The following is a 17,693-nucleotide window of genomic DNA, read 5'->3' on the forward strand; positions in this document are numbered from 1 at the left end:
TTTATGTATAAGTTCATTGCAGTTAATTACGAGGTCTGTTGATTCAAAATATATTTGTTTTGTATGATCAGATTTTACACGTTTTTACGTCAGGGCCTTGAATACACAGGCTTCAATTCTGTGGAGCAGCAAAGCAGTTGGTATTAAATCTGGGATGAAGGGAATGCTTTAGCTTTCAGCTGCAAAGCTTGTTGCTGTTAGAGACTGCTAACAGCTAACACAGCATTACTGTTGTTCTTCAAATGCTCTGACAGGAAATAGATTGGCACAAGGATGCTCTAATAATGCCCATTTCTTGTATCTTGCCAACATAGAGATTTTGGCAGCTCTGGCATAGAGGAAGGGAGAGCCACAGCAGTAGGGGTCAGAATAGGATGGCACAGGTGCCACCGTACATGGCCAGATTTTGACCTGCTAGAATGCAGCTGAGAGTGTAGAGCTATGACTTCTTAAATGGAAGTACGTCTCTGATAACCCGGTCATTCATAACTTAGGGTCGCAATATTTATACTCTTAACATCTGATCAAAAACCTGTAAATACTTTTATATTCATATTCAGGCTGTTTATGCAGGTGTTTTATAGCTTTGATTATGGAAAATAAAGACTGGTTCTTAGCTTCACCTAAGACTGCTTCATTGAACATAGAGCCTCCCACACTCCCACCCTTTGTCAGCCAGCCAGCAGTGAAACAGCTCCCCACTGCCAGGTTGCAATAACAAGCGTGAGAGTCCTGACGGTGGTTTTTAACAGCAGTACATCACCATCTGCATCAGCATTTTGCTTTTATAGGGTTTTGAGAAATGCTTAGTGTTCTTTTATGAAGAAGAGAAACAATGCCATTTTCATGCCAATGAAAATGAGTGCTAGGAAACCCTGTGACTTCACAGCATGGAAGGCAATGCACCAAACTTAAGAATAGCAAGAAAGTCCTTGGTGTGTGTCTTCAAACTGACATGGAGGAAATAATCGTTGTTACTTTTGACATATTCCATCTGTTAGCACTAGGACTTTAAAATTATAAATTTTAGAATTTTAAAACTCCAAAATTGCTTTAGAAGATACCTTTTGCAGGAAGATGATAGTGTGTCATACCAACCTCAAACTACCCATAAGAAAATGAGTATATGGCTTCTATTCCACTCAGTTTGAGAAACTTAGTTAACATAAATTCCTGTGTAAAGATGGAGACCGTGATGTCATACCATGCAAATAAGGTAACAGTGACACTTTATACGCAATCACATCTAAGCTTTGTTTTGTACTTAGAAATTAAGGTTTTAATAAAATTTATTATCAGTAAGCATTTTAAAAGGTGCATTTTTAGCATCATTTAGCTATTCAAAACAGCTAGCTTTAGAAAGGATTCCTTTAAAATTTGTTTCTGCAAATTATTAATTATTGAACTACATGAAAACTAATTAACGTTATGCTGTCAGAAAAGAAAATCAAATTGACTTTCTAAGGCTTTGTTTCAAAGAGGCAAATACACTCTATAGCATTTCTTAGGTCCGAGCTTGCCCCCTCTGCCTGCCCCAGGATCACTCTTCTGGTTCTCTCCTGGGTTGTAGCCATGTGGCCAGGTGCTAGCAGAAGGGCCCTGCCAGGCTGTAAGCTTACCATGCAGCACTTTCCTAAGTTGCCTTCTTCCTTTAGGTGGTAGATATATTGCATCGTGAGGTCATTGGTAAATCCAGTCAGTACCTGCTCTCTGTATAATTAACTTAATTGGCAGAATATCCGATTTCCTTTAGAAACACCATCAGTTAATTGTGTTCTCAGTTATTCCACCCCCTTTTGCTGCAAAAACTGCATGGAATGCAGTAGGGTAAGCCCTCAAATTTACACCAATAAGTGTTAATAAAAATGATTCAGTTCCCACCCCTGCTCTACCTTTATGCTCTTGTGCTTCAACAGCGAGCTTTACAGTGTATTTTGCGCTGTATAGAGTTGGACTCTGTTATTCCCATTGAGTTTCCTTTGGAGCTAAATTCCCTTACAATATTCACTTCTGTGCTCGTATCTTAAAGGAACGTGGGCAGCTGTAGTTGATGAATCTCCAGCTGTTCTATACTGTATTTGCAGTTAGTTAATAGGGGGAAAATATTTCAGAAATTACTTACAATAAACAGTAGGGGGCAACGTTTCCCCGACACTTGTAGAGTTTGTGGCTTCGTTATCCAACCTGCAGAGAAGATGAAAAATAAGCGTATTTTCTGCAGTTGTTGTGAGGCTGCCTGAACCTAATACTGACTTCACCATGCCAATCAAAAATGCAGATTATATTTCCTGCATGTTGCTAGGGGAGAGCAATGCTTAACCAAAAATACTGTGCCTTTGTTTTTGACATGTATGTTCTGAAAAGCAGGAAATACTGTAAGCAACACATAAGCAGTAAGTGCAATAAACTTTCAGTAATCACTGCCATGCTGTTGGGTGATTTCTCCCTGATTCTTTGCTGCTTGGCTTGCCTGGAATGACTACGCAGGCAAAGTCCTTAAAGCCTACGGTACAGAAAATTAAATTCCTTCATTGGTTGTCAGAGGAACAGCAGTGACCTGCATCGTGCTGAGGATCCACCCCAGTCCCTCAACAGCTTTAAGTGTGTTTTCTAATGAAATGGAAGCAAATTGCTGGCTTTAATTAAAGCTGACAGTGCTTTTCTCTTAGTTTATTGGTGATGAATGATAGACACTCTGTAAAACCAGCCTGCAGTCCCTGCATGCTGAGTATAAAGCAGAGTCATTAAGATATGTCAAAAGGCAGAGAGCTCTAGCAGAGGCAAGAGAACAGAAGCGCTAAAACACCCAGACAGTAATGCTGGGATATAACAGCGGTAATGGTCCTAACACCGCACGCAAGACAGGACTTAACCTGACCTCTTAGCCCATCTATATGCTGATCTTTGCTCTTCAATTACACTAATTCACAGTTTGAGTCCCAAAGCCCTGTAACTACTTTTTGCTTTGTCACATAATGCTGCTATCTTTATTCTTTGACAGTGGAAAACCAAACGGTACTAACCTGAAAAGGCAAAATAATTACCATGTGTGAGCGTTTGTGTGAGAGGCAGGACGGGTGGAATATTTCAACATTTTATTGCTTTGTACTGTTCTGATGTTCTGTCTCCAGGAAATGTTTATTGTGCATTACAAAATGGCAATGTTGTTCTCCCAGAGGTCTCCCCTCCTCCACTGGTGACTATCCTTCATGCCAGCAGCGATCAGTGCATTACCCCCTCCCTCCCCTCTTTATCGCACAAGCATTTAAATACAGATGAGACAATTCTGCAGCACATTTGGTTTCTGGCCTTTTTCTTTACCCTTCTTATTTGTAAGTGCTTTTCACAGCTAGGTCTTTTGTTCCTTCCCCTCCAATCCTTGTTTCTTCTCTACTTCAGCGGTGATCCCCCTGACTGACTCTGAACACAAGCTACTGCCTTTGCACTTTGCGGTTGATCCTGGGAAAGACTGGGAGTGGGGAAAAGATGACAATGATAACACCAGACTGGCCAAGTAAGACCTTTCTGTAACTTCAGTATTAAGCAGTAAAATGTCTTGAGCCATACCTGATCTAAGTATTGAGAGAACTGCTAACAGAGAGGGCTTTGTTCACGTCTTCTGGTTGCGTGGGAGGCTGCTGTTACGCTGAGCAGTGCGGCCTCTCCCTGTGAAGTATCGCTTTCTCTTTTGGAGTGTTTTTGACTGTTTGTTCCCTTCTGTTTTCATCCTTAGTTTGATTCTGTCTCTCGAGGCAAAACTTAATCTTCTGCACAGCTATATGAATGTAACATGGATACGCATACCATCTGAGACACGGGTAAGGTAAACTTTTCCTTAATTTAAACCAAATCAGTGATAACGAGGTACAGCAGGGTGTTGTGTGGAGTAGGCTGCATGGACTGGGCAGCTGCCTAGAACCACCTAGTGTCCTAGCAGCAGAGGCAAGTCACTTGTGGCACATTGTCACTGCCATCTGGCTTGCAGCTTTTATAGGTTTTTGTTTTTAAAACAGTTACTTGTACATTTTTGCAACTCGTATTTCTGTTCTGAAGTGTATTTTCTAGCTTTATCTTTCTTTTATTTATTTCAGTTCAGAAAAACCTTAAAACAATCCTTCTCTCACCAGTTTTCTCAGAACTTTGGCTTGCTCTCCTGGTGCCACTGTTATGTCACCAGTCCCTCATCCTTTCTGTTTTTGAGAACAGATTTGGACTCCTGGACAGCTCCCAGTGTAGAGTGGCTGACAAAAGGCCGCAGACTGGCACTGAACTGGAGCCTGGTTCTTTCAGAAAACTGCTTTAGAACTGTGCCCAGCTGGCACCTTGTCAGCTGCAAATTTCTCTGCAAATTACATTGAATAGATTGAGAGGTTAGTCTAGAGGCAAAAGGTTGCTAGGAGAGGATGAAGGTGATTTAGACAGCCTACACAGATGGTATTTGAAAGGAGGAACACAACACAAAAGGAGACAGGATTTAACAAGCTGCAGGAGGGGAAAAAAATCCATTTTTCTACAGTTTCACCCTAATGTGGTAGCCACCACATCAGAAAAAGGAGAGGCAAAATGGTCCTGTAATTGTAAGCTGTGAACCTGAAACCTGTGGGACCAGGGTTGCCTCTCCCTGCTTTGGATTTGCCATGCGAGCATGGGCAAGTCACTTCAGCATTCATTTCCACCTTTGCCAAGTGACAGCTCTGCTCCCAGCTGGTTGACGAGGTGCTCAGGGATTCTAGAGAAACAACATCTAAGCACTCGGGGACAAGAGGTGCACATTTCTGTAGTGGAAATAAATACATCTCCAGAGCTATTCTACTTCATTATGTTTTGTATGCATGTTTTGAACTTAACTTCAGCAGATTATAGCTTCATGATGTTTGAATGCAAGACTAAGTTTTGCAGGACTAAATAAATGCAGCCAAATTTTAAAGTTCTTAGGATCCTTGTAACTGCATTTTCAAGAAGATGCTTTATCACCTTATCTAAAACCTAACTCGGAACTCACACTCCTTGCATCAGTTTTACCTGCATTGTATTTCCAATAAGAACAAATAGATAAAGAACAAATAGATATGTCATTGTATTCTTCGGTCCGTTTGCTTAAGTTTAATATTTAACATGTCAGGCAAGTTGTTTAGCTCTGAGGCATTGTAACTTCAGTTTTCATGTACAGGAACCTGAACATTAATTTATGTAAGTTGTTTTGTGAACATCGTGTATTTTGAAATATTACTGCAGACAGGTTTGTGTGCTGCATCCCCCTCACAGCTTTCGGCAGAACCTCGCTTCCTTCCCATCACAGTGGTAGCAGTTTCTTTCTAGGCTGTCTCCCGCCTGGCTGAGAGGCAGCAAGCACTGAGGATGCTTCCAATGCAATGGCTGGGCTCTATACACTGGCCAGCCGCTCTGCTAGTCAACGCAACCAGGGAAGCTGAGCTGCAGACCCCTTGACAGGAGCACTAACTTGCCTCTCCCTGTTATTCAGACACTGATTTTCACAGAACGGCTGGCTGACTGACCTCTACTCTACAAACGTGCTTGAAATGAGCCAGGATTGTAGGATCAAGCAAGATAGATAGCACAGCCAAATAAGTGAAGAAACAAGTCTAAAATGTCAGTGTGTAAATTAAAAAGTAGGCTTTTAAAATCAATGTCAAGGTCTATATTAGATTTGTCTTTTTTGCATGGACTCCTTATATGAAACTGATTTTGCTGTACCTAATTATAGTTAATTTTCCATAGCAGGCCCCTTTGGCTCAACCAGAATCCCCTACAGCTTCAGCTGGGGAAGATGTTCAGTCTCTGGCTGACTCAATGGACTCGGACCGGGATTCCATCTGTAGTAATTCCAACGGCAATAATGGCAAAAACAGTAAAGAAAAAGAAAAGGACAAACAGAGGAAAGATAAAGACAAAAACAGGACGGATTCAGTTGCCAATAAAATTGGAAGCCTCAGTAAAAGCCTGGGAATTAAACTGAAAAAGAATATGGGTGGTCTCGGAGGCCTGGTGCATGGCAAAATGAGCAGGGCAAATTCAGGAAATGGGAAAAATGGTGACACTGTAGAGAAAGTCAAAGAGAAGAAGTCTAAGTCTCGAAAAGGGAGCAAAGAGGAATCTGGGCAGTCTGCAAGCACTTCTCCGTCTGAAAAGACCACTCCATCTCCTACTGACAGAGCTAGCAACTCACCCATTGAGAAGATGAACACTAAATCTTTCTCTGACAAGCAGTCTGACCCATGGAAGTACAGCACTGATGTGAAACTCAGCCTCAATATTTTGAGAGCTGCCATGCAGGGTGAACGCAAGTTTATTTTTGCTGGCCTTCTTTTGACCAGCCATAGGCATCAGTTCCACGAGGAGATGATAGGTTATTACCTGACCAGCGCACAGGAGCGTTTCAATGCAGAGCAGGAACAGAAAAGAAAGGATGCTGAGAAAAAGGCTGCACTGAATGGGTCCTCTACCAAGAAACTGGAGCCAGAAGCGTATTCAAAAGAGAAGTTAGAAGCATCTCCTCAGGATAGGGCATCACCTGTCTTGCCTCAAAGCCATACAACTCAACTGGTTTTAAAATTTAAAGATCGCACTAGTCCCACGCCTGGGTCATTTTCTTCACCTAGTAACGGTGCTAAGAGAAGCGGCCCCATCCCAGTCTCTGCCCACTATAGCCATACACCACCTGTTCAAAGGCAAAGTGTCATCCATCTGCATGATGTCAACTCCAAGCCATCGAGCTTCCAAGATGATACCTACAAGCCAGTTGTCGGCACCTTAAAAACCTGTGCCACGTACCCCCAGCAGAACAGATCCCTGTCTTCTCAGAGCTACAGCCCAGCCCGGATATCTGGAATCCGTACGGTGAACACAGTGGAATCGCTGAGCTATGCCATGCCTACTGAACACAAGTCTCAGACATACACAAATGGATTCAATACCGGCGATATTAGAGACTGCTTAGAATATGCTGATGAGGATGCTCCTCAGACCTGGTTGAACAATGATAAAAATCAAGGCAGAAGCACAGTTTGCCCAATATATCCCATCCAGCAGAACCGCTGTAAGAAGGATAACTGTTCCTTTTATGGTCGTCCTGAGACTGAAAATTACTGTTCATACTGCTACAAAGAAGAGTTGAAGCGCAGGGAGAGAGAAAGCAAGGGACACAGGCATTGAGGATTCTTCTGTGACTATTTAGTTTTATCATTTTCTTACTTACAAAGTAAACAGTGTTGAATTGCAGTAAAAGGAATCCTTACAAAAAGAATAAAGGATTGATGAGTAAATTAGTGTCTAGCTTTTCGCTTTTCCGGGGCAATGAGGAAATAATAGGATTAATTTATCATAAAAAATATATATATTATTTTCCATTTTGTCAGTGTCTTTTTTACATATAATGGTAAGCTGAAGGGTTGTTTACTTCTTTGTCAGTGCTGTGTATATGTTTGGTCAAAAATTTACTAATGGTGCCTGAATTTACACTGACATCACTCAGGTAGTAGTATGATAGGGGAAAGTCATAATACTGGAGATGTGGTGTTGCAGTAGGGTAGTATCTGCCTTGTAAACATTTGAAATTCTATAATGATTATAAGAGTATTTTTTTCCTCAGTAAAAGTTAAATTTTTAATAGCTTTTTTTTTTTTTTTTTTTTTTCCTTCAGGAGAGTAGTGGGTTTTGCATAATGCACGTTTTTAACATGGCAGTATATTGCATTATTACTAATGTTTGTACTTTAGTCTGAAATTTTAGTCTGGAGCGATTCTAGGAAACTGGAAGTGAAAGGTCTGAATTCATGAAGGCTGTAGCTTTTCCTAATTTTAAGTTCTTACCAGTTATTTCTATGTTTTCATGAAAAAGTAGATTTGAGCCAATTTTGTTTCTACTGTTTTTTTAAACAAGTTTTATAAAAGATAAATTATGACCTGCAAGACTTCACTTCCTAAAAAAAAAACAAAACAAAAAAACCCTACACGTAGTATGGTTTCGGGCACTGGAATCTCAGTTCTATTTTCATTGTTATTAAAATTGGAAGAAATATTAAAATAAGAAAAATGAGATTTGAAAAATTTGATGGCTAGCTAGGAAATTTAGGATTAGTTTAGTGCTGAATGAACTGCTTGTCCAAACAAATGTATCGCATCAGTGGATTCCCTTAACCATTATATGAGTTTAATCATTATTTATTCCTTTTCCAACATCGTTGTTTGTTAGTTGTTGCAGACATAATCACTTCTGAGCATTTGTTGACGACACTTGACTCCACCTATTTATTTAGTCTTCTCCTGCAGTGAGTTCTTCATCTGCCAGGAGGCTCCAAGATGGCTATAAAGTACCTCCAAGTATGATTCTCCTAGTGCAGATTTGCACAAGTCTGAAACCAAATATTTATGTAAGTTTTTGGAGTACCTTTGAAAATAGAACTTTGTTCATAGAAACATTTCTGTAAAACACACCAGAAATACTGTTAAAGTAGATGTATGAAATTAGCAAGTCTTCCTGGTAACACCATATGCAGTTTTTACACCCCTCTACTGCCTACTGGCAGAATATAGTAAGAAGTTACCCTTGAAAGCAACAGTTCATCTACTGTCTACCTATGTCGTTGGTTTTTTTTTGAGAAAGATCTCATTTTCCACAAATAAGTGAAGTGTTGCCTTCAAGACTGCTTGCTCTGCCAACTAAAGGTGCAGAACATGAGTTTTACCTTACACATTATAGAATAGCACTTCTCTGGCCTGCACAAAAGAGATTCTTTCCCAGGAATCATTTCTCATTCTTTCCTGCTGTACCCTAGTTTTTATTCTTTGCATGGGTGATGCCATCCATTTGACTTGTGTCCAGTTAATGTGAGTTAGTCTTGAAGCTAAGTGTGAAGTAGTCTGTGAAAGATGATGCACAATCTAATATTGATGCTCACTTGCTTTTAGGAAAAGCTCATAGGTGTTTGGTAATGTCCCACAGAAATTTGTGAAACTGAGCATATGCTTAAAATTGACCATATGTTTAGGTTTTCTGCTGGATGGGAGATTTGAAGAATGCTTTAAAAATAAGTCTGCTAGCCACTTTTAAGAAGCCCTAAAAGCTGTTCCATGAATCCAGACCTGTACTTCATATTTCTTGTAGTATAGTGAGCATACACTGGATGTCACTAAATTTGCAGTCATACATAAAAGGGCAATTTTGGTGAGGTTAATGAAAAGTTAAAACTCAATGTGACTTCGTTGCTTAAGGTAAGCAGATTCTAAATCCCATGTCTCTGGTTGTAAACACTGGTAAGCAGTGTCCTTTTTTGGTTAACTGTTGTGATTACATGCAAATTTTCATTGCCAAAGAAATCTGTGATTTCAGATTATGTTAAAGCAGGTCACATTATGTTAAATCAAGCATCGTATTTGATTGTATTTGCTGCTGAGATGGATAAAATTGACAGGATAAAACTTCATCAAATTAAGAAATATTCGGGTATTTAGGAATTCTTAGACCATCAGAGTAGCAGTAGCATTTGATACTCAGAGAAATGCTTCTGTGTGAAGTTGTGCTTAAGAAGTATTACATTAGCAGCAAACTCCACCAGCCCATGTATCTGAGTCAGTTGTATCCTTTTCTGAATGAGGAGAAAAATAACAGCACATATGTAAAACCAAGAAATTACCATGAGAATTTGCTGGTTCCCATTTGTCAAAGGGGTTGTTTCTATAGTATGTTTTAAAGATGTACTATTCCCAAAACAAATAAGTATGCAGAAGGCTAATATTTAGATTATGACTCGCTTCTAAATTACTGAATAGAGATTGTGACTGTGTTAGATTATTTTGAGAAATTAATTGGTCCTCTGAATAACAATAGGCTTTTCTATAAAGGATAGTGTTTACTCTCGTCCTTAGTCACTCAAATATTCCCATAAGTATTAACCACTACTGTTTGCTCATTTAAAAAAAAAAAATTACATGATGTAATGATAGAACACTTTTTAGTTGTGCCAGTCTCCTCAGAGTCCTTTTCTTGATAACTCTTTATAAAAAGTTTGCTTAATATTCCTGCTTGCTTTGAGAATTTTTTTCAGTTAAAATCTTACCTGTCTTTTCCTCAGTTGTTTCCTCCCTTCTCCCCTCCCCCCAAGAGTTATTGTGATGATACTGATGATGATGATTATTGTTATTTTAAATTCTGAGCAGATGCATCTCTATTTGTGTCAGTTTTTTACCAGGGACACCATATTTGGAATTAAACAGTCCAGATACACAGAAACAGTTTCCTTCTGAAGGAAGTGAGTGTCCCATTAAAAGCAGACTATAGTTACAAAAGCTATTTTCTACCTGTTTTTTTTTTTTTTGTTTGTTTGTTTGTTTTTTTTTTTTTTCAGAGAGAATTCCCTACTTTGTGAGTTGTATTCACCAGCCTTGAAAGAAATCGTGCCATTCCTTATCTGGCTGTGAGAAACCATAATCTTCAAATGTATTTTGTTCTTGCACTAAATAGCTAACCTTTGACTGTTCTTTTGTGTCAATTTTTCTTATGTTGAAAGCATATCAGTGAGTCCATTTCCATGCCTGATCTACCCCCTCTACCTTTCAGAGCTTGCTAGAGTTACCAATTTGCCCAAGCTGTACAGAAGTCACTTTTGGTTTTGGAGACCCTGTTCATGTCTTCTGTTAGCTCAAGTGGCTGCAATGCACATGCTTCTTTTTGCAATTGTGTGTGCTTTTTTTTTTTTTTCTCCTTGATACAATACCAGATTCCAAAATACAGACTAAATCCTGGGTAGGCTATTCCTTCCCAGAATAGATATAAAATCACTAGGAGATATTTAGGTTGGAAGAAGCTGGAATTTTTCAAATGTGTGTGTGTGTGCATTTTTTCTACTTTAAAAAAGTCTTGAAACCTATTATGCAAACTTTTTTTTTTTAATGCAAACTTTTTTTTTTTTTACTTTGTTCTTAAACTTGGATACAAAGGTCTGCTCATAATAGAGGAGGCTTCTAGTACGTAATATATTTCAGTCACACTTTATATTAAAGTTTCATTTAAAATGCTTTATAAAGAGTTAATAAATATATTGCCAGACTTTACAAGTATTTCTTCAGATGTGGGTATCACTTGCAAGTGGTTAACAAGCAGCTCATTCAGAAGAAGGTGGCATAGATTATCAAAAACAACTTAAGATGTTTTGGATTTTAAAATGATTGATTAATCTTTTGCTAATATAGTTCATTGAGCCTTATAAATGCAATGGAATATAATGTGTGACCCAGCTTTCTTTAGCACTTGGTCCTTTCTTCCTAAGTCAAAGATAGCATAAGAAGAATCAGTTAAAGAAAGATGCTATATTTGGAGGGCTTTGTGTTGCTTATTTCTTAATAAGTCTAACTAGGCCAAGTGAAGTCTTCAGAGTCGTCTTTTCTAAAACTGCAAAACTCATGAGATGAACAGTGGTACTTGATACAGAAAGCGTTGAAGAGAGATGCTTAACGTGGATTTGTGCACCATTTGACTGCAGTTCGAAGCAGTCTGCTGAGGCAATATCAGTCCTTGTACATACAGGCATATTCAGGGTAATCTACTTCTCTTGTGATGATGAATGTGTAGATATCAAAAAATGCACAGCACGGATCTGACAAAATACTGCCCTCCAACTCTATGATTCTGCAAGCAATTACACTGGTGCTCAACTTCACCAATATGAATAGTCTTCCTGATGACAAGGAGACTGCACATTTTCAGAAACTTAACATAACTGTTAAGAAACTTACCATAAATGTTTGTGGGATCAAGGCCTGAGCCCTTTAGTCAGTGTTTGTTCCCCTCAGGCTGCCAGTTGTTGCTCTTCCAGTGAGAGAATCGATGAGAATTTTGCCTGAGGTGTAGGGGGATGCCTTAGGCCTCTTGGATGAAATCTGCTGTCCTCTGAAATCTGTGAACAGAATGCCGTCAGCAGTGGGGGCCTTAAACCAGGTGCTTCACAGACGCACAGCTTGAAAGCTGGATGTGAGAATAGAGTATGAGCTAGTACGGGAGTAAGGTCTTCATAACACTGGGAATGTTTTTGCACAGTTAGAAACCCGTATGTTGATAGAAACCACAATAATCTCAAATAAATGTAGGTCCAGTAAAGCAAAATAACTGATGCTGATTGTAGATGGCTTTTCAGCTTAGTGTATTTTAAGTCTCTGTCAGTGTACTTGAAGCGTATTTCTTTTAAGGTATGGCAGCTTACATAGAGGATCACCAAATGGTATACAGTATAGAATTTAAATTATTTCAATAACAGGCACTAATATTGATTTTAATTTGCACATTAATTTCCAGTGTATATGACTAAAAATACTATATTGTTATAATTGAGAGGAAAAAACCACAAAGGTGTTTCTAAGAATGTTCTGTTTGTAGACTTAAGGCTGTATTATGTTGGAATTTTACAAGCCAAGTTTAAATTGTAATATAGAAATTATTTTTATATTATTTTCAAAATATGCTACAGAGCAATATTTTGCGCCTTTATTATAAACAGGGTCATCATTTTAGTAGGTTACCTTCCAAAGTGCTGGTAGAAATTAACCATGAAAAGAAAGCTTTGTAAAAATGTACTTGTTTCTAACTGCTCTGTCTGTTGTGCACATCTATGTCTAATGAGAGTTGAATATACAATTTTTTTTAATTGAAAAGCTTTAAATTTTTCTTTATATATTTTGGTACAACACTATTGCTCCCTGTCTCCTTCCACTCTTCTTTCCAGTCCCTACAAGTAGCCACTTTTATAAGCAGCTTCTGAATAAACATTCATCTGGAAAGTTTTCTTACCAAATGAAACATTTCTGCGCAGATATTAATTGACTTGGGACATTCATAACACACCCTGAATCCACTGAAGTAGGATTATTTTCCTTTACTGAAAAAAAGAACGGTGGATTTATTATACCTTCCAAATGAAAATCAAGAATTAATAATCAGTGCAATCATCTAGCGTGTGTGGGGAGAAAATCACTCTAGATCATATAAATATCATCCTCTAATTGGCAGATACATCATGTCTTGATATATATCAAATGTGTTGTCTCCCTGCAGATTAAAGTGTTCAGATTTCATTCCTAAATATTTTTTTGTACTGTACATATCGATTACTGGTGAAGTGTGCAAAAAAGACTTTGCAAACTAATGTATATGTTAAGGTGGGAGTCGGTATAGCTTTTAAAATTCCATAACTTCTGTGATTTGATTTGTTGGGTGTGGGTGGGTGGGGTGGTGTTTGTTTGTTTTAAGAATTTCCTATTAAGGTATGTACTGCAACCAAAAATGTCAAATCTAGATGCCTAATGTTAGGATTCTGCATCTAGGTTTCTCCTAATGAATAGACATACAGGTTTTAATGTTACTGAACAGCAATTTCTGTGGGAGCACAAGCTCTTTCTTGGTTTCAGAAAATCAAGTGGGCATCACTCCAACACACATTCAGGGCTTTTCTTTAATATTCTACTCTTCCATTCACTCAATGGAAATTACATTTCATCTTCAGCAATTTTCCATGTATGAACAAATAATTGGGCTTGTTCTTAAGGTGATTGCTTGAATATGGAGAGACTTGCTTTCTACCAAAACACCATATCATTGTACGTTTAACTACTGCATTCATAACAGGCCTAGGGTATTCCACTGATTTGGGGCGGGGGAGGGATATAAACCTTTTTTTCTTGGATATCATGATCACTTTTTTTTTCCTTCTGAAGTAGATATGCTATTCTGATTGCTGTTTTTTCTCCCATTACCTGAATGCATGTACTGTACCAAGTGAATTGAAATGGCTGATGCACATATTGCACTGTGGAAAACACAACATGGGTAAAAGCCACTGGGTTCCAAACAGCCTTAAAATTACGACTCTCTGGGGACTGAGAGTCACTTAACTGGATGCAGCCTCCGTCCCACTTCCTCATTTAGCCAAGAGAGTAAAACACTTTAGCCTGCTGTAGTCTGCATAAGGGTCTGCATACTCATCTAAATAACCTGTCATTTTTGAAGACATTTTTATTTTAAAAAAATTACAATTTGTTGATAACTGTCAGTGTGTCAGAAAACCTTGGTCAAAAAAAGCAACGAGGGTAAAAATAGTCGAGTGGTGGGTAGTGTAGTAACCATGGCACCAAAGTACTAAACAAGGGAAAACAGTTGTTTTATCAAAAACTATTTCCTGTGAAGACTGGAAGCTATGTACATCTTCCTGTATTCTGGGAAAGCACAGAAACGTGTTGCTGTTCATCTCTGCATCTACTCTAGCCTCTTACTTTGATGCAGAGGCTCACTACTGGGGAGGAATGGAGAGAACAATGGCAGGTTTGCTTCTCTCATTAAGTGAATGCTATCGTAATGGCAGGAGCATCTGAAATTGCAAAAGTGTGATCCACTGTTAGAACTAGACTTAGTGCCTAAAATGCTTCTCTGTGAGAGCTGTGTATTTAATTTTTCCTCTTCCCCTTTCAAATGTTTTTTTTTTTGTTGTTTTTGTTTTTTAAAGCAGGAAATTCAAAAAAGGGGGAAAAAAAATAATAGCTTGTTGCTTGTATGATAATGACCCAGTTCTTTGTTTGTGTGGAAAATCAATGTAAACATGAAAATGGAGTTATACGGGAGTTGCATTTTCCTTCTCAGACAACTGAGAGGTAAAAGGCACCTTTTGAGGTAAATCTCATGAAAGTGCTTTGCCACAGAATAAAATTAGAATCCTTTGGCATAGAAATTCTGCCCAATGAAGCCTGGCAGCGTGTCAGGAGCCTGAGAGCCATGGCCAGCCTAGCTGAAACAGACACAGTTCCTTCTAGCTGGTGGTGTTTAAACAGTATCTCTGCAGTACAGATGGAGTGAACACTGCCTTGTTGTCATTTGCCTCTAGGTTTGAGTAACACAAAGCCTCTTCCCCATGCTTTGGGTTAAAATATGCAGGAGATGTTGCAGCAAACCGTGGCATCTCAGGCTAAAAGTGTGCCCTATGTCTCCTTTCAATACGGGCTCGCAATCAGGTATGAACTGAAACAGCCATGTGGGCGTAATAGAACCGCTCGTCTCTCAACTTTGCAAACTGTATGCACTTATGTTTTAATACTAACAAAAATGAAGGAATGATTTTGGTTTTGTTGCTCAAGATTCCGAGTACTGTAAATACAGCCTTTGTATAATGCACAAAGTGCATGTACAGTACAGAAAACGCTGTTCCCTTGGAGCCTCTCAAGGAGCTTTGCATGTACATGATACCAATCTCAGTTCATTCATCATAAACCAAGGAGAACAAACAAGATTTAAGCCCAGATTAAGTAATGAATGGAATTAGACACTCAAACCTAAACATTGAGGAGTTCCCAGCCACAGCTGGGACCCTAGGCCAGCTTTGAGTTTTGTAGAAAACTGTCCAAATTATGTAGGTTAGGTCTGTGCTCTTTCCCGGGAAGGAGCAGTTACTTCCATGTGTTTTTTCAAGCCCACTGTTCTTACCCTGGTAGCTCCATGTTGTGTTTGTAATGTGCCAGCCTTACCATGATTCAGCTGTGATGCAATTTTTCGGAACTGTATGGCTCTTGTGTTCCTGTTGGGATCAATCTAGAGCTTTATTGTTCAATTTCAAGTAGTAAGTTACTGTTATAAACTTTTTGTGACATCTTGGAGTTAACTGTTGCATGGCTGAAAGACTTTGTTCTCCTTGGAAGGCCTTGTTCCTCCTCCTTGATTCTTGTGACTGATATTTTTGTATGGGAACAGTTGAATGAAACATTAAAACGATCAATGCAATTCACATGTATTTCTGACATTCAGTATACTTTTTTTATGTGTGCATCCTACACAGTCCAGTGTTGTTACAACCCAACGCTTCTCAGATAAGGGCAAATTTTGTAGGACAATCCAAAGTACTATACACAAAAGGTACACAAAAGGGATGAGTAGTGATTTGATCACAACTTCATACTATATAATGTGCCCTCCCCAAATTGTTTGTATATGTTATTTTGCTACCTGCTAAAATTTTCCTTTCACGTTCTACTTCCCTAGCCAAGTCCTAAAGCTCTTTGTTCTCATTTGTGCAGGATATTTTTTAAGCCTCTGGCAGATTTTCCTTCTATGTTTAGTTTGCATATGGAGTGGCTTGTCTGCGCAAAGATTTGAAATAGCATGGATGTCACACTCTTAGTTTATAGAAGTTCATTTACTCATTAACAAAAGGTCTCTGTTCAATTATATAACCAAAGCTAATTAATTATAAAAATGAGGACAGGTAATGTGACCCTTTCTAATAACCTAGCAAAGTCAGCATTTTTAAAACCGAAGAAATGTATGATAAATGTATTTGTAACTTCAGTCCATGTTTCAAAGAAAGATAGTTGGCTCTCACCAAGGCTTAAGTAAGGTTAACAAGGAATAAAGGAAGACTCACTATTTTTTTGTTGGCTAGTGTCCTGGTTTCAGAATTCAACTTTCTGGTAGGCACACCACCTTTCTTATTTTTCAGAGCTTGAGTTTCTTACTGTCTTCTATATGTTTATACTATTTTAGCAAAGATTGATTTTGGATTTAAAAAAAAAAAAAAAAGTATATATATCAGAAATTTATTTAAAGCTGAAGTGACTTTACAGGTTTCTCCATATTTGACAATTTTCATGCAAAACATGGTGTATGAATGAAGTGAATTTATCTTTTTCCATTGCCTTCCCTATTCATAATTTAAAGATGCGATTGGTTGCAGTCACTTTTGTCTGCAAAGAAAACACTTGATCATTTTTAAGCTGCCACATGTTTAAATCCATTTTTCAAATGAAGCGAGCATTAAACAATGTTAAAGGATAATTAATATTTTTGTTGTGAAACGTGTGAGTTCTTGAGAACCTTTTCTACATACAGTTTTCATTCTAATTCAATTTAAATGTCATTTTTAATCTGATCCATACTTTGACAAAGATGATGTGTAAGAGCTGTTTTTAGCAGTTGGATTGTTACTTTGTAAAGTATTAAGCACTAAACCAATTTTTGCAATAGCTAGTAAAACTTGCTTATGTTTTGAGAAACTTCCAGTTATAACTGTCGCACTTTTTATAGCAGAACTGTATTTAATTTCTTTCTTTTATGAAAGATTATTCCAAGTAACTGATAGCTCTGTAATCTGTGTGAGTTGGCTTCTCCATTATTTGAAACGGAGAGAAGCTATAATGCCTATTCAATAAAATTAATTTATTTCTAAAGTATTTGTTTGCTTGAATTCTTATTTGTGCTTTTTGTGCATTCTCCTCAGCGTTATGCTGGGGAAACACTGAAGCCTGGAAGAGAAGCATGCAGGGAGCATGCTGCAAACCAGTGGGGTTATAATTGGCTCGTCACAAGCTTCCATTCTGTTGCCATAAAGTCACTCAGTTTCATTTCAAGATTAATTTGCATAAACTAGGTAATTGGCAAAAGCCAGAAATCAGGCACTGTCAGGCCTGTTCAGCTTTAGTTTTTATGGAGTATTCTGAGCTCCTAGGCTCTAAAGGCGCAAGGACTGCTGCAACACTTTGGGCTGTGATAGTTGTTACTCTCCTCAGGAAATTCAGGCCTAGAAATGACCGTTCATTAATTAACCATTTCTTTAAGAACTTTTGTTTCTAACACAAATTTGCACAGTAAGCTAATGCCTTTGGATCTCATTTCGCTCCTGAGTAGTTTGTTGCCCTTGAAGTGCTTGT

General features: G+C 38.3%; 1 protein-coding gene and 1 long non-coding RNA gene across 10 annotated transcripts in view; one reads left to right on the forward strand and one right to left on the reverse strand.

Moving 5' to 3' along the window:
• OTUD7A (OTU deubiquitinase 7A) overlaps window positions 1–17,216 on the forward strand; it is a 159,795-nt gene extending 142,579 nt beyond the window's left edge. For 8 of the 9 annotated variants that reach the window (XM_068696339.1, XM_068696340.1, XM_068696343.1 and 5 more), the window contains 3 exons: window positions 3,400–3,514; window positions 3,734–3,818; window positions 5,740–17,216. In XM_068696339.1, coding sequence (XP_068552440.1) covers window positions 3,400–3,514; window positions 3,734–3,818; window positions 5,740–7,173 — 1,634 coding nt within the window. In that variant the 3' untranslated portion in view covers window positions 7,174–17,216. The remainder of the gene's footprint in view (window positions 1–3,399; window positions 3,515–3,733; window positions 3,819–5,739) is intronic. The other variant, XM_068696346.1, reaches the window with a different exon arrangement.
• Window positions 1–17,693, reverse strand: part of LOC137863309 (uncharacterized) — a 29,531-nt gene that overhangs the window by 7,953 nt on the left and 3,885 nt on the right. Inside the window, exons 3-4 of the long non-coding RNA XR_011100859.1 lie at window positions 11,751–11,911; window positions 2,123–2,184 (exon numbers count right to left, since the gene is read on the reverse strand). This is a non-coding gene — a long non-coding RNA (uncharacterized lncRNA). The remainder of the gene's footprint in view (window positions 1–2,122; window positions 2,185–11,750; window positions 11,912–17,693) is intronic.

Source organism: Anas acuta, chromosome 12, assembly GCF_963932015.1.
Source record: "Anas acuta chromosome 12, bAnaAcu1.1, whole genome shotgun sequence".
Taxonomy (NCBI): Eukaryota; Metazoa; Chordata; class Aves; order Anseriformes; family Anatidae; genus Anas; species Anas acuta.